General features: G+C 42.4%; 1 protein-coding gene across 1 annotated transcript in view; it reads left to right on the top strand.

Moving 5' to 3' along the window:
- The first annotated feature begins 4,049 nt into the window (after positions 1-4,049).
- LOC139766374 (nucleoredoxin-like) overlaps positions 4,050-24,162 on the top strand; it is a 159,932-nt gene continuing 139,819 nt past the window's right edge. Inside the window, exons 1-2 of the mRNA XM_071694917.1 lie at positions 4,050-4,133; positions 10,267-10,547. Of these exons, the coding sequence (XP_071551018.1) occupies positions 10,411-10,547 (137 nt within the window). The 5' untranslated portion in view covers positions 4,050-4,133; positions 10,267-10,410. The remainder of the gene's footprint in view (positions 4,134-10,266; positions 10,548-24,162) is intronic.

Here is a 24,162-nt window from a genome sequence, read left to right as displayed (position 1 = left end):
TTGTGGTGTTGAGGACGGAACCTTGCTTGATATGTCAGTTAGGCAACCGGACACCATCACCCTTGAGCCAGGGTCACCTTGCGACCTCTACAGGATCACGTCCGTCTGTGTTAAGGTAAAGGATCGGGTATGATGACTTTAGTGCGTCATCACTACGAGCACGCGTTTGTCTCTGTTGTACAGTAAGCTAAACACATATATTAGTCCATATCCTCATTATACATATACAGTCACGAAGGCATAATGGATGACTTATCGCTGTCACTGAATGGAGACATGTTCCATCCATTTCTTCTGATATTTCTTTATTGAATGATAGCTGATATTATTAAGTTAGGATAATGTAACTTTGCTTAATCGGTTTATGAATAACTTACGACGTCTGGGTCCATTACTATTACTATTTGTGTTACGGGGGAAGACTTTACAGTCGTATACCCCGTCTTTTAGATATATATATATATATATATATATATATATATATATATATATATATATATATATATATATATATATATATATATATATATATATATATATATATATATATATATCATGTCTTTATACCTATATGTGTGAACACATATACACACCCGCCTAAGCCAGGTTTGTGTGCGTATAATTATATCAAGGTAAAAATAGAGGCAATCCATTTATAATAAAGATCATAAAACTTTGGCAACACTGTAATTCGTGTGTCAGACTAATAGTCACGTCGCTTGTGTTCTCGTAATTCCACAACGGACTCTACCTGTTCTTGTATGTAGGGTTCCACACGTGAGATAGATTTACGAAAGTACTTTACTTTTTGTGAAGATGATCAAGATAAGAGGAGGTACTTCTGGTTATTACTTGGCCATTTGCAACCTTAATAATAATGTTGCTGCTGCTCTCGTTTTCTTTGAAGGAAAATGTATGGTTCAAAGACGATTTCTGTTAACTACATAAGGGGGACCATAGTAAATGAACAATTCGAACTATAACTTTTAACTACTTCTCGACTGTCAGGGATGTAATTAGCCTCAGAATTTGAAATTATCTTGCGTATAACAACACTAAATCTCATCAAATCCCACCCTAATTGTAGACTCATTAAAAGTTATTCTCGTCTCAAATTCTTAAAAAAAAAAAACGAGAACCATGAAAAATACATTTGAACACCATCCCATGAAAATAAGGACGGGATATAGTCTTCAAGTGTGCATAAATGTCGCCTATAATAGGTTGCTTGATCCTAGCTGGAACTCTTAAATCATTATTACCAGAATGGAAATTAACAAAACAGCCTCAGTTCTGTTATTGAAATGTTAAATCGCCAAGTGTATAAAACCAGTTGAATGACCGGTCGAAGTCCGTAGGAAATACTGGCACTGTACGTAAATTCAGATATATATATATATATATATATATATATATATATATATATATATATATATATATATATATATATATATATATTATTTGATTATAAAATCTATTTGTAAAGCGGAACCATGGTTGTACGTTTGCAGTGCGTGTTTTTATATTTTTCGTCCACATCCTTGGTGAGGTCTAACTATTTGTCCTTAATGCGTTGATACTCTCTCTCTCTCTCTCTCTCTCTCTCTCTCTCTCTCTCTCTCTCTCTCTCTCTCCACTTCGTAGAAAATGTAGTGCACATGTGTGTCCCGAGCCTCTAAGGCTGGTAAAATGTCTTCCCGAATGGAGGTATATATGCAATAAATTACAGTCTTGTTAAGGACCAAAGTTAATGACAATTTCTATTTTGGGAAAAGTATATATATATATATATATATATATATATATATATATATATATATATATATATATATATAGTAATATACGCCAGCGGAAGGCGTGAAAGGTGACCCTATTGGCGACCGACGTAAATACCTTTTGCTGGACTTTTAATTATGAAAATGTGTTCCTTACCGAACCATAAAAACATTTTTTTTTTTGATATCTTTGGTCATAATTTCTAACCCTCGCACCCCAGTTTCTTGGAACGGTTTTGCTTCGTAGATTTAGTCGCTATACCCTAACTTCCCATTTTCTGAGATTATGCAAGGGAATACTGCGATGTTGGGGGCATTGTTTATGCTGCATTAGTGTTATTATGGTTTCATTAATTTGGGAGAAAAGCAGCTTAGCTTCGTCCGCCATGTTTGTTAGTGTCAGAGAACACCGCTAGGGGTGCTTGGCTGAAAGTCTTACGTCTACAAATTTCGGATTTTACGGTTTACTTGTTATGTTGTCACCATGACTCGCCTACAGTTTATAATCTCCATTGAGCTGCCTGAGATCTAACGTTTTTGGTAAGTTTAACTAAGTATAAGAAACCATAGAAGCCTCCCATGTTATATGAGAGGGATATTTTGGTGTATTAAGTAGATATAGAAGACTGCTTATGTAGCCTACACCTATGGGTGGGGTTGGGGGAAGGGGACATTATTCGTACTTACAATATTATTGGGTCACGGACAGACCGTGCGTAGAGAGGAAGGTTACGGTGAGACCGTCCGTGCGTACAACTACTTCTGAAAACTGAAAATAAGTCTGTAGCCAGACTTGGAATGTAATTGCAATGATATATTTACATTCCGTCTGCTGGGATGGTGATATCATTGTTTATAGTACGACATGGTAGGATCTAAAGTCGATATAATAAAAGGGTAAATCTCGTGACGTGATCAAATATAGGTGCACGCGCGAGGCGCGGGGGAGAGAGAGAGAAAGAAGGATTGCATTACCGGGTACGACTTTGGAACGTGACATGTTGTTATGTAAGGCGAGGCTGTGCTGCTGGCTGGGCCAGGCAGGCAGGGGGGGGGGTGAGGAGCCGCAACGCGCTACCATAGCGTGTGCTTCCATGCTTCATAGGCTTAATGACTGCTCGCAAATTGATGTGTATAAAAAACCGCACGTAAGACATTTAAAGAAAAAGCCCCCCCCCTACTTTATTAAAAGTTTAACCCATCTGAAAAGACACTTTCAGTTCCCCATCATCACCACCTTGACCCACTAACATTTTAAAAGCACAGCGATTATAACTTCTGAGATCTCTCTTATCGGAGGTCACAACGTTTATATCTTTAGTGTTCCGTAAAACTTTATTCTTAGAAATTCTTCCTATAATACCATTTTGCCCTTGTAGCTTTCCTGAAATCGTAATAAACTGTTGTAAAAGTTTTGTCACCAGGTGTTCCAAACGACGCAGCCAACCCGTAAATGTTTAATGGTTTATTTATTACATGACACTCAGTTATGGCAACTGCTTATATAAGTGTTTAATTTATTGGACATACATGATGTATATATGGTGGAGTGTCTGACTCCTATTATTATTATCCTGTCCCGCGCTCTTGCCTTTCATTAGGTTTTGAGTCTCAATAAACGGTACGTCATAAGCGATACATCTATGGCCCACATGCGTAACTTTCACCCTTATGGTGCGTCAATCTGGCAACACCGTAGGGGACTGGTTCGTTTGACAATTTCACAATTTCTAATTTACATCATAAACTTCGACATATGATTGAAAAATCAGTCTAGTAGGAAAAATTTGAAAGGTTCTAAAAGTTATGTCGGAGGAATGACTGAAGATTGAAATGTCTTAACGATGGAATTGTGAAAATGATTGTCACATGTACGAGAAAGGGCAGCACCTGTATTTGTTCGCATTTTACCCAGACAAGCAGATCACAGATACCATAAAAGGCATCGGTTTGAAAAGGAGTTATAAGAGTTGTAGTATGTTAATACTAATACTATTTTAAGGAAAGTATACTTTTAATGATGAACTAACAACCGCGGTGTCATTTTTGGGTGATGTAATTGATAATTTCAGGTACTAACAATAAACCATTAAAGCAGGTTTCCTATAAGCTATATGTACATGAGTCAAGTATGTCATAGAAGAAAAAAGAAGTAGAATTTATTAATTTCACGGTAAAAGTGAGACTACGGGTTTTTTTTTTGGGAGGGTAGTGAGGATGACAGCCCCTAGATGGCTCTGAGCGCGGCAGCGTGTTTGGCGGGAGTGTTGGCGCGTCGTCTGCCACAGTCTGCGAGTGGCTTTGGTGCGTGAGGGAACAACTCGCTGTCTCTCTCTGACTCATGTTTATATACACGCGGTAATGGCTTTCCACCCGATATCTGCGCTGATCATCGAACTCCGACCTAGGAGAGGCTCTGAATAAGTGCTTTGAAGAAGAGTTGCAGCAAAATAGACATTAAGAACCAAGAACTATTAAAAGATGTTGTTTGTAAACGTTAAAAGGCGGTGTTGAAGCACAGGCACTGCGGGGGATGGTGGTGGCAGGACAGGACGGTGGTTTAGGGGTGTGACCCTGAACCCCTGTGGCTTGCTTCCCTCCCACCGTGATGGTGGTGGTGGCGGCCATGGCCAGGCTCTGTGACCCAAGGGGGGGTTGGGTTTAGAATGGTGATGGAAGGGAAGGAAGTGGATGATGGGAGAGAGAGAGAGAGAGAGGTGCTTCCTTGGGACTTTGCATTCATGGAACTAATCAACTCGATCCAGAGTTGTTTACATCAGTGTGTAGTGGCTGCTGGTGGTGTTTAACCCGTGTGTAGATAATTTGCATGACATTGAACGTGTTTGTGGAGGGGGTTATCGTTTTGCCAGAACCAGTCAGTGCTGCTGCTTGCTAATGTTTATATCCCATTACGGGAGAGATTGTCTTATTTCAGGTGTTAAGCGCGTGGTGCTTGTGATGTTAATGTGTATTTTACCGGGTAAAGGTATGTGTGTATGTGTGTGTGTGTGTGTGTGTGTGTGTGTGTGTATTATTCATTGTCATAGAATTTTATAAAAGGATCGAATACAGTAACGCTTCGAGGTAATGCTGAGAATAATAGAAAGATTAATAATGATATATTATAGGAGAAATTAAGCTTAGATCCTCCACAACTGAACCAGCAAAGGAGCGCTTGATCCTTCTGCTCAGCTGGTATTCGCATTGGTACATTATAAGAAATAATGTCGTGTATGACTTGTTGGAGGCAAGGTTAGGCTGCGTTAACATGATGTTACGAATTCCTCCGCATACAAACCCGATTTTCTTGAGGTTTTAAGTTCGCGCATTTTATATGGTGCTGTTGTACGTAGTAAGTTTATTAGTTATGATGATTGTTAGGCTGTTGTATAAGCTGGTGGTGTTGTGATAATGGGTGAAGCCAACGGAAAGTTGTAGTCTTGAGAATTAGCTTTTGTTCATGTGAATCTCTTTGCTTATTTTTAGTACTAAGTTGTATGTGATGACATGTATTAGTTGATAATGTCTCATTATAACTTGTAATGATTCCGGTGTTATCTTTTGCTCCTGTTATCTCGTGTAAGTAGACATATTAGTGTTTGTACGTACATTCTTTCACTGTAGTCAAGGTTTTGTCATCGTAACGCATTTGTAGAAGTTTGCTTGTATTCTTGTACGTGTCAGAGAGGTTGATGTATATGGTAACCAAAATACTTTTTTGTCGTGTTTTTATATTATGTAGGTGCGGCATTCGTGTGGGTGTCGTGTCAGATTGCATTCGTATGGTGTTCAGTTCATGTAGTAGACATATCTAGTTATGCAACCCTCGGACCCCTTTTATGGGGTTCCTGCTGCTTCGAGGTTGCACTCCTTGCGGAGCTGGGTAAGGTCAAATTAAGGAGATGGGGGGTAGAGGGTTGCCCTGGATGACGCTGTACTGTTCCGTCGGCTGACAATGACAGCCTCGTGTGAAGGTGACACACTCGTGGGGTCACCACGTAGGCGAAGCCTGGCAAGACCGCTCGATGTGTTTGTGGCCATTGTCAGGGAATTACATTTTTGAACGTGACGAGGAGGGTGTTCTACACCCGTGGAGCTGTATGTCTTAAACCTTTTTTTTTTTTTTGCCATTTAAGTTTTTAAACTTTTGTATATCGTCCGGTTTCACCATAGTATCACTCGGTTTATTCCATCCATAAACTACTCTGATGTTAGAGAAATACTTTGCAGCTTTTTTCTAATACGTTTCTGGCCGAGACTCTGGTTTACGAGGTGTGTTCTCCGTATTTGCGTATCTCGCGGTGGTGTTCATTGTGGTCATCGTCAAACTGGTTTAGAGACTTGAGGGCTGTGATCACGTCTCTCCTTACTCTTCTTTTTTTTTCTATGGTTGGCAGATTAATGGCCTCTTAACGCACACAGTATCTCGGCTCGCTTATACTTGCAACTTTTCGTCCTCCTGTGGACCTTCTCCATTAGTTCTTTGGTCTGTCCTGACCCACCGTAAGTATATTTTAATTTGGTTCTTAGAGTTATCGTGAATAGCTTCCTAACCAGTTTCTCATTCATGTATCTAAGAGCAGTTTCAGTGTATAATGACAGGTTAGATATTAATTGCTCAACTCCACGTCCTTCTTGTTTCATGCTTCATGTTATTCATATCGATTTTTCATTTTTTTTTTGCCTTGTTCCATTTTCTTCATCTTGCGTGTACCTCGGATGAATTTCATTAGCTGTATATCATACCTGTTCTGGAGATATTCAGAGTCCCCATATAAGTTCATGCAATCCTCGTCATTCTTCACTTTTCTCATGATGTTAGCATCATCAGCAAACATATTCAGGTACGACTCATGTAAATGATTATAACGTGGATTACAAGGAGCATCTGTCCCAAAGGCTTACCCTGCGGTACACCCTTGTGATGTGGTTGACCCATTTTGAGAAGGCTCTTTTGGCATGCGTCTTTTTCCCCGCCAGTCCCCTAATATATATCTTCCTTGCTATCTGTTCATTACGTCATTGTTCATGTGTAGGTATATTTGTGATGTTAGTGTGAGTTAATATATGGGTTATATTTACATCGGTTTTATCCTTTCGTGTACCTGCTGTGTTTTTGTCAGTCTTTTTAATGATGATGTAGTTCTTATGTAGTGATCATGTAGTATTGTCTTCTCATTCACGTAACTGTGTTCATTTTGACGTGTATAATGTTGGTTATCTTTATACTATGATATCTTGGAGCAGTCTTATAGTAAGGCTGTGAGAGATGATTAATGTGCTATGTGACAATATAAGTAACAAACCACCTGACAAGATATGTAATTGTTCCGTGGAAGTTCAGTATTGCAATGAATTTACAATAGTTTCTCATGAAGAAGCCATGGTATGCATGTGTAAGTCCCGGTCATTAATGATGCACTTGGCACAGTTTGTGTTTGGAGTTTCACTTCAACTTGGAGGTCGACGTTTGGTATGACAGGATAATATTTCTACAAAATAGTTCTTAATAAAAAGGCCTCCGTTTATAATTGTGGGCTTTTTCCTTTGAAATGCGTTGACACAACTATCTAAAACTAGAGGAATTGTGTGAAAAAAACGTTTGAAAAATAAGATATTAGATTATCCGAATTAAAAAAGATATATAAATACAAATTGGTGTCCATATTGGTAAAGCATACTAGTGACGCGAATGAGGTTATGCAGGCGAGGCTAAACTTTCTCCCGCTTCACCAATATCCCTCGTTTGGCAAGCCGGAGCCACATTCCTTGGGTGCTATTATCACCAAGGAGCGACCCCACAGGGTCAAGAAGAAGAAGAGAGTAAGCTAAGCAGACCGAAAGGTCATAGAAAGCAGAAGGTTACGTACAACCCCTATGCAGCCATCTTAGGCGATTGTGATTGTCATTTGTTTGTTGTCGAGTTAGCGTTTACAGACCCCGTATTGCCCTGCCTTTCATTATGTATTCATTCTAGAGTATAACTGACCATCCTCAAAGGCAGAGGGTATATAAAGCTGGTCTGTTTGTGTGTCGTTTGTCATGTCTAGGACTCGAACCCGGGATCTTGTGTTTGGTCGGTCGCTGTGTCACCCAAAGAATCGCGTAGTGCGTAAGACTTTTCAGTCATTATATAAGACAACATGGCTTGTATCACGAATGTTTAATATTCCGCATACTAATCTTCGATAATAACTTATGGTGACCTAACGTAATCGTCATATATATATATATATATATATATATATATATATATATATATATATATATATATATATATATATATAACGCGGGAGACAGCGACAAAGTGTAAAAAAAAAAAATATATATATATATATATATATGCTTGTTTAATATTCATGAGGGTATTGAATGCAGGGTGTGATATTGGTGCTAACGCAGACCCATGACTTGCAAAAGCAAAATACCTCTTTTATGCTAGTGAAAAATTACATTGATCGCATTTGATGCGTCAAACATGTACACATAAAAACAGGCTGATCCTGGGAGAAAACGTATCGTCATCACCGAAGAGAGAAAAGAACGGACAGTGAACGTGATATAAAGCTAAGAACCATCCATGTACAAGACCGCTAGTGATTTGCTATTGTCAGGTTCAGGTTCACAAAGGGCCAGTAGTAACATCTTAACCATGACAGTCATAGAGAAGTTCGTGTTTTGATCTGCTCTCTTTGACTTAACCGAGGACGAGAATTCTCCAGCTATTCTCGCTCAGAGTCGGGAGTATTGGTAACGAAATTCAAGGTCAGAACTTATTCTTTAGTTGTTGGTAAAGGCGAAGAAGAATACTTAGAGGAGTTTAGGTATAAAAGAAGTGGACCGCATTTACCTCCGTCCTTGCCAGGTCATGTGCTGCCTCACTTAAAAATTTTAAATCTCATCTGAATAAAACTCGAGCACGATGGTATATATATATTCCATCGCTTCGGGCAAGGCTATATTTTCTCTGGGGCTTGAATTTTCACCACGTATATCTGGAGCAGAGAATAATTCTCAAGTGCCTAGAGAAAACAGTGTAAACATTTTGTTTCTACAGTTTCTCCCGTCATGTAGATTCCAGAAAGGTTGTTTGTTGATTTAATAAGAGAAAACGAAGGAATAAAGTCATGGAGTTTAAGGTTAGGTTTGTGCGAGGAGGGCGGGTGTGTGAGGGCTAGGCTCGCGTGCTGGCCTGCTACCGATCACCGTCACCCAGGCACCAGTCTGTGCAGGATCTTGGCTGCCATTAATAGAGGTAATGATTTTCCTCTCTATGTCTTGCTTTATTCCTGACATCTTGTGCTCTGCAGTCCTATGTAGTCTAGGCCTTTGTAGTCCTCTAATACTAGCTTGTCTACATCGCTAACTTTAGTTCTTTTTTTTTTCTTTGAAAAACTACAGTTTTACCGTAGGATGTGTTTTCCAATGACTGTAAATACAAAACTTGATTTGCTTTTAGTAGTTTCAGCATAGTTGAAATAGGTGCTATTAGGGAAATTATATTTACACTCTGCAGGACAGTGATCGAAGATGCATAATCACCAATAGGATTATAAATGAATTCAGTCCGCCAGATTTTGGGAAGAAGAAACCAGATATGTGATGTTGGGTCGCATGACGGTAATAAACAGGTTCATTATAGACATGAAGGACACGACGAGGAAACAGAATCATGCGGGCTGAGTTGCACTGCTGTCACTGGCCAGATGTACCGCACAGTCGTCCAGAAATAGTGGATGAAAATTAAGCAAGTGTGTTATACGTGACTTAAGAAACACACTACATTACGGTAATGTAAATTATCATCAGAATCTAGGCAGTTAATTGATTGTAAATCTAGGCAGTTAATTGATTGTAAAAGGGGTCAGTTCAGCAAAGATAATTACGCAAGATATACTGCTTTGTGGAGTGTAATAACGGACCAACACAGGTCACGTGATGCAGCCAACCTCCCGGCCGTGCTGGTCTAACCCAATGTATTCTTAATCTGTTCCATATCCTTTCCGCTGTCTTGTTCCTTTCCCTCATTTTAGGCCATTATCGCTTAGTACACGAGCGGGGAGAGCACAGGATGGCAAAGTCAGTATTTAACCTGTCGGTTCACTTCCTCGAGTTTCTCTGTTGCCATTTCTTTTGGTACACATTTATCATCCTTTACGAATGAACTGCTCGTGTCTTTATTTAACCAGGAAGGCTTGGGGGGGCCCACCATATACCGGTTAGGTTCGGTTAACTTGCTAAACTCTTCCTTTACTCTGATTTTCCTCTTTGAAATCCTCACCTCCCAGCTACTCCTTGATCCGGGGTCGTCTGGACCAATATTCCACCTTCCTCACCTAAACAAGGAACCGAGGAATGGACGGACCGGAAAATTGCTTAGAAACCCAGTGATTGATTTTTGTACGTCTCTCTCTCTCCTCGGTGTGCGAGCTCGTGAAGGGCCGGTTCCTCCCCTCTGTTCAAAGCCTCTCATCGTCTCTCTTCGCGGCAGGAAGTAAATCAAGGCGCTTCGGGGAACAAAGGAAAGAAAGGCCACAAGATAAACTAGTATTGGAAAATAAACACGGAAGTTTTGTTATGTTGAAGAAACTCTTGCGACTTTTGTGATTTGAGTTAACGTGAAGCGTGTAGCAGTATGGCTCACCCATCTCTGATCAAGAGCATCGGGGAGAAAGTCCTGGGCCACAATGGACCAGTTGACCTCAACGATATCTGTGGACCGGACAAGGTCTTGGGACTCTACTTCTCCGCCCACTGGTGCCCTCCCTGCAGGTAAGGCCATTTTTTTTTTTTACACGAGATTTTTATTGCCGCTTTTGTCATATTTTGTGGTGTTGTGAGTGCATGTGGTGCGGTTACCGGGTGTTCGTGTGATTTATGTTGCATTTAATGGTTCTCAAGTCTGTGTGGCCTCACGAAATGCATTTTTGTCCCTCAAGGTTAAACACCGTTGTGATGTAACTTGATTTTAAACATTTTTTTTTCTTTTTCCTTGTATTACCATAATCGATTGTGTCTTATCATCCTAAATCAATGCAAACCTGTCTTGATATTTATATATGTATGTTTTAGATATTTTTAAAACCTCTTTCGTGGTCGTTGTTCTTATTGAAGAATGGACACGTCACTAATTGACTTATTTTTACGAAAATATATAAAAGCTTTAAGAAAAAATCTGATAGGCGCCTTTTGGTTTAGAGTATTTTTTATGAAAACTGTTTTTCTAACCTAACTTAGCCAACTCAAACCTCATCTAACTTAGGGTAAAAATATGTTTAAATGTCTGTAGATATATTCTGCTAAGCGAAACAAATTATTTGACATTTTCCGTCAATTTAAGTCAATAGAATAAGGTGCGTCTTTTTTTTCAACATAACCCTTTTTTTTTTCCTCCAGAAATTATACATTTCTCACTGTAGGCGTTACCGGACTCCGCCTCCTTGTGGTCACTTCGTGGGTGAAGTCATCCTCGGCGAGGTTGTATCACCGGAGTACAATGCTGTCCAGGAAAGCTCACTCCAAAGGAGTTCATTCTTACCACTGCACTGATTGTAGCGCAACCTTGACGCAGCAGGAACAGAGAAAGTTTTGCTCCGATAGTTTGTAGTGCTTATAATACACAGACTTTTCATATATATATATATATATATATATATATATATATATATATATATATATATATATATATAATTTCAGCAAAAGATGCCATACTGGTCGTGGTAAGAAGGGTATAGATTTCATCTGCCTGGCGGACGCATTAGGCTGCGTTTGATTGATAATGACACAGTGTCGCTGTGGCCTCAGTGGTTCCAATATTATGTGTGTGTGTGTGTGTATATATATATATATATATATATATATATATATATATATATCCCTTGATGATTGTTTTTATATTATAAGGATAGGAGATTGTAGGCCACGTAAATAGATTATTTCGTAGTGGCTGTAAGCCAAGATTTCCCGTTATTTGTATCAAATACTTCTCCTCCTCCTTGAGTAACTAGAGAACAATTGAGGGAAATTTCCCGACTGCACTCCGTATTTACACTGTTGATTACTGTTCGTTGTGTGTATTCAACACACTGGTGTGGTCTTAGGCCGAAATATATCAACTTTTATGTGGTATTGCCACGCTTCTCTCTCCTTCTCTTCTCATTTCTTATCTTTATTATGTCCTTTACTACCACATTGCTTCCTCATTTGATCGTTTACACTACAACCTGATCACAGTACAGGCACACCAATCCGTCTCTCCCATTGTTTGGTTCACACAGGCGTTCGCAGCCAGACAGCCGGATATTTCCAATTTCCCGAACGCCATTACGGACAATTCCGGAACTGTACCCACCAGCGAGTACATTCCCCTCCCCCCTTTGGCTAGCCATTTATAAAGCTGCAGTTGATTACCGCAGGGGCGGAAGTGAACGCCCTTTCACAAAACACTGCATAGATAGTTGGTTGTACCTACCCGTTCCTTAAGTCACCGTTCTTTACGAGTTGTGGCGAACAGTGGCCGGTCGTATACCTCTGAGGGAATTATCACCTTTCAGGACTTTGGACTGAAAACCTATAATTACCTGCGCCCTCGTGGTGTATTGAGCGGTATCTCACGTCATGCGTGTCCGGATTACTCCGTCTTGTCGGTGGAGGAACTTGGTTGTGGTGATCGGCCGATGGAAAATTTCCTTTCGACATTTTTAATGTTTCCTGTTATTTTTCGAAGTATTGTCCTTTTCTACTTTAACCAGTATATATATATATATATATATATATATATATATATATATATATATATATATATATATATATATATATATATTAAACATGACCATAAATAACTGATTTTCCGAAGATGTATATACGAAAGCGCTATTGATCATCGTTTTCTTTTATTAGTTTTGTATCTACGTTTACGTCATTTCGACCACTTGCAGCTTTTAACTCCAAGCTCAAGTTTTAGCTCCAGCATGACTTAGCTGTGTGGACTGTGTTGTAGACCTTCTACATACATGGTGATGCTGCCATCAAAACACTAAGGCGTCAAGGCTATACATACGGAATCCTTGTATTTGTTCCAACGCTGGAAGGTTTGCGTCAACCTTAGAAAACTGTTGTTGGGAAAGATGGGGAAGCTTCACTGAAGTTTGGGAAAGATGGGGAAGCTTCACTGAAGTTTGGGAAAGATGGGGAAGCTTCACTGACGTTAGTTAAATTTGTAGAATGGCAGGGTTAAGGAAAACTGAAATGTTATTGATAAGCTTAGCTCAGATAAGGTAGTGTAGCAGATAACACTCTCACAGGCGATGATACTGTGGACCACTTCAAACTCGGACAATTTCCATTTTGGTATGTCAGGAATATTGCATAATTAGATAGAACTAGATTAATATCATCCGTAAATCCTTCGAGTTTGAAAACGGCCGATTCGTTGTCTACTATAACCCTCCCTCTATGGGTCATAATTCTCAGAGGATAGATTTAAATCATCAGTTAGTGTTGTTTTGATGGGCATACCATAAGCGATTGTTGCCGACATACGGTTGTTAAAAGGTAATTTTAATCCTGTTGGTCAGGGATCATCATTACGTAAGGGGTCTGCTATGAAATACACTTTGTAATATATATATATATATATATATATATATATATATATATATATATATATATATATATAAATATATATATATATATATATATATATATAAATATATATATATATATATATATATATATATATATATATATATATATATATATATATATATATTAAATTAGGTTATCTTGCACCACAGAGCTCCATAACTGTCCGACCTTCCATGGACGAGCTAGCCTCAGATTAAGACTTGATACGGTCCCTGTGTTTGGGATTTAGCCTGACTTTAGTCATGATCCTTTGCATCATCGGGCAAGAGTGGTTTAACAAACAGGCCATTTCCACCACACACTTGGCCAGGGATCCTTTACCTCGCCTGGCAAGAGTGGTGCACAAGGACATGGCGCACCACTGGGGCAGAATTTGTGGCGACGCCTCTAATGGCTTGCCGGCAGACGGGTTGGCCAGAACGTCTTTTTTAAGAAATTTTATCTTCTCATTAGCAGGACGAGGCTTGCGAGGCATCGCGGGACATCAAGGGGCTGCTGGATCAAAGCATTATCTCGCGCATTTAAGGCGTTGCTCCCCAAAGAGAGTCGTGGAACCTGAAGCTGTGTGTAAAATGTGTGTGTTTGTGTAGAGATTTGCCGAGTCCAAGATGGCGCAAGTCCCTTTGTCAATGACAGCCCATTCCCTGAGTATGTGGGTCCTATTTTTTTTTTCTTCAGGCTCAAGTGAACCATTGCACATGTCTTGTGTAAGTGTGTAAAATTAGATTAGTAAAAAGAAGAGAAAAAAAAGAATGGTGTACTGAGGACTGGACGTTGTTGGATTCTTAAATAATTTCCCCGTGTGTTTTTGTCCATATTTATAGTATGTATTTGTATGATATATATATATATTCTTATTATATATATGATATATATAAGGGCGTGGTCAAATCTTTTGACATTTATCGCTAATGTATTTTATTCCGAGGTTGATATATGTGTATAGTACATGACTTTTATTTAAAAATGATAGCAAGCCGAGGATAAAATATTTTTAGGATTTGTCTCGGTTGCTTGAAGTGATGAAATCGATCCTTTTAAACGACGTATATAAAGTCTGGTGAAGTGTAGCTCTGGAAATGTTGGAGAGTCTTGAGGAGTCTGGCTCAGTCCATGACTGGTTTATCGTAGCGAACAGGCCTCCCTGGAGCGTAGACCATTAGGTATTATACCTTGCAAGCTATTTGGTCTTATTTGCATATGAAAATGAATGCGTCCTGCATAGAAGTTTGGGCAGTTATGTGCAAACTAAACCCAGAATAAATTACTGGTGCCTGAGGCAGAGTTGGTATTAACGTGCGCGTTTCGAAGCCTCGCATTGTCGCTGAATGTAAGAAATGTTGCTAATAAACCGTGGAATTTATTCAGGCAAGGACGTAATGAATAGTAATTGAATAAATGAATACCTTTATCCAAATTGCTTCGTACCTATGTCTGTGCAGAACCAGCTCCAGGACGTGGGCGTCCAAAGAGGCACCATTCGTACGTGGTCCCTCGCCCAGATGTTGTGGATTAGATGTTGTTTTCCTTAAATTCTCTCGGTGCATTTGGCAGGTACACACACGACCCCCTACCAGATTTGGACGTCTCACTTGGTACCTGCAAGTGACACCTTGTAACACAAAGGCTTATAGTATTGTAGCTTCACGCTCTTCACTATGGTTATTTGATATTATTTACTTGTGCTCGGTATTAACATAGAAGTAAGAGTGGGTCTAATCTAACGGTCGGGTCAAAAGTAGGTCAGCAGGGTTGTACCCCATGGTTCCTCGTGCTAGGCAAGGTTACGTAAACAAGAATTTCGTCTTTTGAACGAATGTAATGTTCTTTCGTAAGTTCCATAATGAAACATATTCATGTCGTGCAGGTCTGTTACACAAGTCTTGGTCATAAAATGGAATTGAGAACGAAGGCTTGGACGTGTGTAGAGCGAGCTTGGCCAAGCTGGCTGGGTTGGTGCTAGGAACCTGTTTGCGCTCTGCTACGCTGCTGCTGTTCGTGGCGTGTGTGTGTTGATGTTTGCTCTGTCTTGCCTTGTACAGCCTCCGGATTGCATCATACATCACTCTAGTAATGTATGTATGTATTATATACATGTATGATTCATTATGACGCCTTTAATTCCTCTCTTGATTGAGGGTTTAGGTAGCCTCGTAGATCGACTATAAATCTACATCGGACCAACTTCAACCTAACCTGATGTGGACGCGGCTCTAAATGTCAGATGATCACCGACAGTTAAACTTCGGCTGACAAGCGTAAGCCACAGTTGTGTTGCCTATAACGACCTCCCTCGTAGCGTAAACTTTAGCCAAGTAATCGTTCTTTTTAAAGTGTTGATCCGGAAGACCAGGATAAGTCACGCGAAGCCTATCGTAAATAACCACAGCCGAGCGAGGGAAAGATCACAGCGGTGTGGGCTCGGGGCACGATGGTACGACCCTTGAGCACGACCCTACGACCTTGGGTATGATGACATTTGACATAGCCTTTTTAACTTGACCCTTAAGGGTCAGGTCGTCAAACACCAGGACATCGTACCCAAGGCTCGCACCGTCGTGTTCAAGGGTCGTACCGTCTTGCTCAAGGGCCACAGTGTGGTCAAGAAGCCTTGAGGACGGGCCTTGACAGCCTTGTGTAGTCTGTCTCCCTGTTGTGTACATTGGCGAGTTGGTCATTTGGGGGAGTTGAAGACCCAACCACATCCTCCCATGTTTCCAAACTGTTGTGGGAATATTTTCGGTGATTTTGTCGCCATTTCTAAACGCTCTTGATTCCTTCTCTTGGGCACAGTTTCGAACCCATTGCTCCCCACTTTTCTGTTCAAGACCGTGACCTCTTAACCACAATGACTTCAGCTTTAAAGTCGATGACGAGTATATGTATAGACTAGGATTTCTAAGCCATTTTGATGGACTTCCACGATTCACTACTGCAGTAGAACTCGACTTGTTTTGATATGGAGGATGAGAGAAGTGCGTTGATAACACTTGGTGTTGTGAGTGACATAAACTGTGTTGGTTGTATGAGTGGAGGTCGCTTTGCCTCGTCCAGGGCTCATAGCACAGTATAACCTTGTTGTATGTAATATAACACCAGGAGTTTGGTGTGTTGTATAGTCTGATTTCCTGGAGGGATATAATATATTTCTGTCGTATGCTCATATCGTCATGGAGGAGTATGCTGTGTAGTATGCTCACAACATATACTGGAGGGGTACGTGTGTTGTATGTTATTCGTACGGTACTGGAGAATATATGCATCTCTTCCATCACACGGATGACTATGTGTTGTGGTGTTTGATGTTATACGGTTGATGTCTGGGATCAAACTCCGTTGTTGATGTCTGTTGAATCCAATCAACGTAGACAGAGACCTGAGAGAGACAGACAGATAGGCAGACACATACACACAGGTAGGGGCCCCGCGCGAGTGTACGACACCCGTCACGTACACATATGATGAACACACACACGTACACACACACACACACACACAGAGCGAGCTGGAATGTTGTTCTGGCACAGTTGGAGGCCATCAAGTGGGGGTCTCCTGTACGTTGCTGTTGTTGATGTCTTGGTCCTGCGTGTTGGCAAATAAATGAATAAATTGATGAATACCAGTTCAGGTTTAGGCAGCCGTTCGGCTGAAAATACACAGTCGAGGTGCTACATATATTACAGAACTGGAAGGCCATAATAGTTAGTAGTTAACTAATAAAAGGGGCTTAAGATCAAGGTGGTGTGTGTGTGTGTGTGTGTGTGTGTGTGTGGTAGCGTTGTGCGTCCTGCCCAGCAGGAGACTTTATAAAGGTAAAAAGATATAAAGTTAAAACTTGAAATACAGATGTTCATTAACATGTAGTGAAATCGAATCAGAAACATTGGACGACTGGTAAGGCAAAGGTCGGATCATCGTGTTCAAGGGTCGTACCGTCGTGCTCAAGGGTCGTGTCCTCTTCCTCACTGGTTGTACCGTCGTGCTCAAGGGTCGTAGCGTCATCTCAGGTGAGAATAAAGGTTAATGTTGTAGTTTATGAGATAGGAATGTCGACCTTAAGAAGAAAGTGGAGGTTTTTATGGGCGATAAAATTCCCTCCTAGAACTCCGTTTTCTCTTGAAGCATCGCAATATATATATATATATATATATATATATATATATATATATATATATATATATATATATATATATATATATATTTTTTTTTTTTTTTTTTGTGGCGAAGATGTTAGAAGGCAACGTGAAACCCATTTTTTATGACTGCTTATATATATATATATATATATATATATATATATATATATATATATATATATATATATATATGTATATATATATATATATATATATATATATATATATATATATATATATATATATACTAGTGGTTATTAAGGATTTTAATGTAATGCCACGAGTTGTGAAGAATTTGACTGCCTCTTCTATTTTGATTTTCAATGAGGGAATTTATTTTCATTATTTATGATGATTTATCTTATGTGAATGAACTGTGTGGAATACGAGGGTACGGAGGCGCGAGTCGTGTTGGAAGCGACGCTATTTTCAACGCTGTTGCAGATCAGGGGTTTAATTACGGTTTACTCTGTGGTAAGTATCTTTTTGTGCAATTATGTATGATTATCTATTTTTACTGTGAGGAAAGGGAGTTCAGCACTCGTGGGCCACATTTCTTGAACTGTCTCTACTGTGTGTGTGTGTGTGTGTTACGGGGTTGCTCCGTCCCTTAACCTTGTATATGCATATGTACCACGTCTTTACTGTTACACACACACACACACACACACACACACACGCGCGCGCGCGCGCGCGGATCCCCTCCTAAGCCATGTATGTACCCATTTATCGACCAGCCCCGAGGGAGGATAAACACCTAGGTCTGGTGTAGGCCGACTGCCAGGCCCAGGATTCGAACCCCTGGCGATCCGACCTTAGGCTGGCCCGTGCTGATTCATGGTCAGTAAGGCTAACCGCTGCAGATGGACGAGATGTAGTGGCATCTTCTCTCCATCTCTGGGGAGATGGGACATGGTTGCTGGTCGTTTTCAAGTGTGTATGGTAACCAGGAGCATCATGAGAGACAGACAGCACGACCCCTTAGCCTCGACGGTACGACCCTCGAGCACGACGGTACGACCCAGATGGAGCACGACGGTACGACCCAGATGGAGCACGACGGTACGACCCAGATGGAGCACGAAGGTACGACCCAGATGGAGCACGAAGGTACGACCCAGATGAAGCACGAAGGTACGACCCAGATGGAGCACGAAGGTACGACCCAGATGGAGCACGACGGTACGACCCAGATGGAGCACGACGGTACGACCCAGATGGAGCACGACGGTACGACCCAGATGGAGCACGACGGTACGACCCAGATGGAGCACGACGGTACGACCCAGATGGAGCACGACGGTACGACCCAGATGGAGCACGACGGTACGACCCAGATGGAGCACGACGGTACGACCCAGATGGAGCACGACGGTACGACCCAGATGGAGCACGACGGTACGACCCAGATGGAGCACGACGGTACGACCCAGATGGAGCACGACGGTACGACCCAGATGGAGCACGACGGTACGACCCAGATGGAGCACGACGGTACGACCCAGATGGAGCACGACGGTACGACCCAGATGGAGCACGACGGTACGACCCAGATGGAGCACGACGGTACGACCCAGATGGAGCACGACGGTACGACCCAGATGGAGCACGACGGTACGACCCAGATGGAGCACGACGGTACGACCCAGATGGAGCACGACGGTACGACCCAGATGGAGCACGACGGTACGACCCAGATGGAGCACGACGGTACGACCCAGATGGAGCACGACGGTACGACCCAGATGGAGCACGACGGTACGACCCAGATGGAGCACGACGGTACGACCCAGATGGAGCACGACGGTACGACCCAGATGGAGCACGACGGTACGACCCAGATGGAGCACGACGGTACGACCCAGATGGAGCACGACGGTACGACCCAGATGGAGCACGACGGTACGACCCAGATGGAGCACGACGGTACGACCCAGATGGAGCACGACGGTACGACCCCTTAAGTAAGGTGGAGGGCACGACCCCCTTTGCTCAAGATAGCCTGACATCGACCTGAAGACTCTCGTAATATCGCCGGAATATATACTGGCTCTATTATCCTCTCTCTCTCTCTCTCTCTCTCTCTCTCTCTCTCTCTCTCTCTCTCTCTCTCTCTCTCTCTCTCTCTCTATTACCGCCGCTGGGCTTCTCATTCCGGCCCCACAACCCGCGGGGTGCGGGTTGGGGTGGGGGGGCAAGCGGCGTCATCATCTTGGCCATTCATGGCGCTGTGTGGTGGAGGGGAGGAGGAGGGTGGGGGATTTGCTCCTCCCTAAAAGCCCTTCAGGAAACTTCAGGCCTCGCGAGAGACGTCGGGGGAGGGGAGGGGAGGGGGAGGTGGGGAGAGGGGAGGTGGGGAGAGGAAGGAGGGGAAATAAGTGTCATTCGTACCCACGCTTCACCCCGCCTTCCCTCCCCAGGCATGGAGCTCAGACCAACTCTCTCTCTCTCTCTCTCTCTCTCTCTCTCTCTCTCTCTGTATATATATTACCTGCTGTACGGCCGGGCTGGAAGGCCACGCACGACTCCTCTTGTCTTCCAGCAACATTCGCCTGGAAATGCCGGAAGTATTTTTATGATGATTGTTAACCCTCCCCCCCCCCCCCCCCCCGCCTCCTAAGAGGGGGGGAAAAGAAAACCAGGTGTTGGTCTTGCGTTGGTTGGGTCATGACAAAGGACGCGTAGATGTGACACTTTTTTTTATTTTTCGTACCTGAGGATCTGCATGGGAATGAGGGGGTGATGATGATGTGTCGTCTTTGTGTTGATATAGTTCTGTGGAGGGTGGTAGTTGCCGTGGCATTTGGAGAGAAGATTATGAAGGGCTGGTGTGTGTGGGAGGGGTCATCATGACGTCATCATTGGGCCAGAACAGTGATAATTATGTTGATAATAACTGGTAGTAACTAATGATGATTACAGTAATGACAACAAAAACAACAACAACGATAATAATGATAATAATAATAATAATAATAATAATAATAATAATGACCGTGATAATAATAATAATAATAATAATAATAATAGTATAATAATAATAATGACCGTGATAATAATAATAATAATAATAATAATAATAATAGTATAATAATAATAATGACCGTGATAATAATAATAATGATAATAATAATAATAATAATAATAATAATAATATAATAATAATGACCGTGATAATGATAATAATAATAATAATAATAATAATAATATAATAATAATAATGACCGTGATAATAATAGTAATAATAATAATAATAATAATAATCGTATTCTTAATGATAATGAATTGTCAAGTGTGTGATATACCGGCTGTTACGAGCTGCAGAAATTGGGGGGATTCGAACCCAGGAATTCAGATACCGTGTGTATGTCATGCCGGCTGCTGCAAGCTAGCTGGCTGTTAGGACAGCTCTCACAGGGCGCCGCTTTCTCACACTTACTCATTTTACTCACACATTCACTTGGGGACCTAACTCTTTACTCACTCACAACTTGAGCGGTTGTCCTCACTCGTTAGGAGCAACTTGAGCGGTTGTCCTCACTCGTTAGGAGCAACTTGAGCGAGTCTCCCCACTCGGGTTTCCGCTAGCTGGCTGGCCGGATACTCTGCTGATTGGTCCACTCTCGTCCAATCACCCGTTTTGTTCGCAGTTTTGACGGTTTTCATATATATATATATATATATATATATATATATATATATATATATATATATATATATATATATGTGTGTGTGTGTGTGTGTGTGTGTGTGTGTAATATAATTAATTCTTCTGTAGATTTCAAATTAATAACATTGGCTATTTCACTACAGCTAAATTACTGGTGATTATTATTTCATTTTGATAAATAGTTATATATATTTTCATGAAGATGTTATATTATTTCCAAGTGACTATGTCCTGACCCATTGTGAAAAAGAAAAGACAGGTTTGTTACTTCCTCCAAAATTCGTAAATACTTTCCCATATCTTCACTTTTTTTCCCTTTATATTAACTTCTTTATATTTAACGAAGGCCCGACCTTGATGTGGACTTTGGCCCGTGTCTGGAGCCTTGAAGGAAATAATGTAATCGCATGTATTACACCACATCTTCCTCGTAAGTTGTATGTTGTTAGAATGATCATAACTACCATCATGATGGTAGTCCAGAGTTGTTTACTCGGTGGTTGTGACGACTTTGACGACGCCCAGTGACCCTGGTAGGTTGTTAAGGCTTTAGTAAAGCCTAGCTACCCAGCCACCTAACCAACCAGTTGTCGTTTGTCTTTTGAAACTGGAGTTATATACCGTCGCCTTCGTTAGCGTTGTTTGCTAGTGTATTTGTTTGTATTCGTTTGTGTTTTTAGTATTGTTTGTGTTGTTTGTTTGTATTGTTCGTTTCTGTGTTGTTTGTTAGTGGTTTGTTTTTATTGTTTGTGAGTAGTTTGTTATTATTGTTAGTGGTTTGTTTTTATTGTTAATGGTTTTTGTTAGTATTTTTAATGTTTGTTAGTGTTTGTTAGTTGTGTCTTGCGTTCGTCGTTATTTTGCCGACGTCTTGGTGAAGTGTGTGGCCGCCGTGATCGTAAGGTTACTTACGTTTCCCAGGATGAACGACGGAGTTGTGTCTGGCGACGTCGTAAAGTCTCTCGCATCTTCGTAACTTTACGAGGCAGTGTGGCCGTTTAGTGTGAGGACCCCGCACCAGTTTCTCTTTTAGGACGACGGGACAGTGCTTGAACACGACGGTTAGGTCGTTCATCACCTCGTTACGACCTTTGTGTACGACCCCTTAAGGATCAAGACAGGCCAGGCATCTTTACAGACAGGGGGTCGTACCGTCGTGCTCAAGGATTGCACCGTCGTGCTCAAGGGTCGTATCGTCGTGCTCAAGGGTCGTACCGTCGTGCTCGAGGGTCGCACCGTCGTGTTCAAGGGTCGCACCGTCGTGTTCAAGGGTCGTGCCGTCGTGCTCAAGGGTCGTACCGTCGTGCTCAAGGGTCGTAACGTCGTGCTCATGGAGGTATTAAGCATCAGGTCGAATCTTCCTCCCCATTAAGAAGTCCACCCATTACGTTTTCTCCCCCGTTACCAACCTCTCCCCACTTCGAGAGCCCCCCCTCCTCTCCTCCCAGATGACCTCATCTCGACCTCACTGGCACAAGGGAGCTAATTCACTCCCTCCAGAAATTGGCGGCAGGCGGTCAGGGCGCTTAGAACCCAGCCAGCGTACCATCACCCTTAAGTTCTTACGTGGGAGCTGGTTAACGGGGGATCTGGTTAAATGATTACATTAATCTTCTCCAACGGTTGGGAATGTATCTCTCCCAGTGGATTACCTTTGTGGTTTGGGGGGGAGGGGCAGACTTGGGGGGGGAGGGGTTATTTTGGTTTACTTTGTTAATAGATTCTTTTGTGGGGGAATTAGTTAAGACTGCGAGACGTTTGTGGGGTTTTGTTGAAGTCTGTTCTGTCTTCTGGGAGTTGATTGTGGGCTGTGGGCTAGTGTGGGTTGGTGTGGGTGTGAGCCGGGGCTGTGGGTCAGTGTGTGGGTTGGATGGTGTGGGTGTGAGCCGGGGCTGTGGGCCAGTGTGGGTTGGTGTGGGTGTGAGCCGGGGCTGTGGGCCAGTGTGGGTTGGTGTGGGTGTGAGCCGGGGCTGTGGGCCAGTGTGTGGGTTGGATGGTGTGGGTGTGAGCCAGGGCTGTGGGCCAGTGTGTGGGTTGGATGGTGTGGGTGTGAGCCGGGGCTGTGGGCCAGTGTGGGTGTGGGTGTGAGCCGGGGCTGTGGGCCAGTGTGGGTTGGTGTGGGTGTGAGCCGGGGCTGTGGGCCAGTGTGTGGGTTGGATGGTGTGGGTGTGAGCTGGTGCTGTGGGCCAGTGTGTGGGTTGGATGGTGTGGGTGTGAGCCGGGGCTGTGGGCCAGTGTGGGTGTGGGTGTGAGCCGGGGCTGTGGGCCAGTGTGTGGGTTGGATGGTGTGGGTGTGAGCCGGGGCTGTGGGCCAGTGTGTGGGTTGGATGGTGTGGGTGTGAGCCGGGGCTGTGGGCCAGTGTGGGTGTGGGTGTGAGCCGGGGCTGTGGGCCAGTGTGGGTGTGGGTGTGGAGGTTAATAGTGTTGACGGTTGCTTCCTGATATGTAGTTTGGGCCGGGTCAGTGAACTGGCCTGGCTCTCTCTCTCTCTCTCTCTCTCTCTCTCTCTCTCTCTCATTCCTTCACACCTACGCCCCCATTTTCTCCCCTCTCCCCCTCCCCTCAAACCTGTAGGAGCCAGCCCTCCCCCCACCTACCCTCCCCCCCTTCATTAATAACATTTATACCCCCATTGCAAGATAACTCCCCCCTCCCCCCCATTACCTCCCGCCCGTGAAAGATTAAGGGAAGAAAAAAATATCCTAATGATGGTTTCCCATGTGGAAGGATTTAGTGGAACCTGCTGGAATCCAGGTACTGGAAAGGGCTGCGTGTGGGTCGTTTTCTTCTATGGAGATGAAGAAGGTGAGAGGAAATGGGAGACGTGTGGAATGGTGGATGATGATGATGGTGATGGTGGTGACGTAAGCCTGGCTTATCATTATCTTCATGTGTTATCATCCATAGAGTCATCATTGCCATCATGGTTACTTAG

This window comes from Panulirus ornatus, chromosome 57 (assembly GCF_036320965.1).
Source record: "Panulirus ornatus isolate Po-2019 chromosome 57, ASM3632096v1, whole genome shotgun sequence".
Taxonomy (NCBI): Eukaryota; Metazoa; Arthropoda; class Malacostraca; order Decapoda; family Palinuridae; genus Panulirus; species Panulirus ornatus.
Note: the sequence above shows the minus strand (reverse complement) of the source record. Positions and strands in the feature narration are given on the sequence as shown.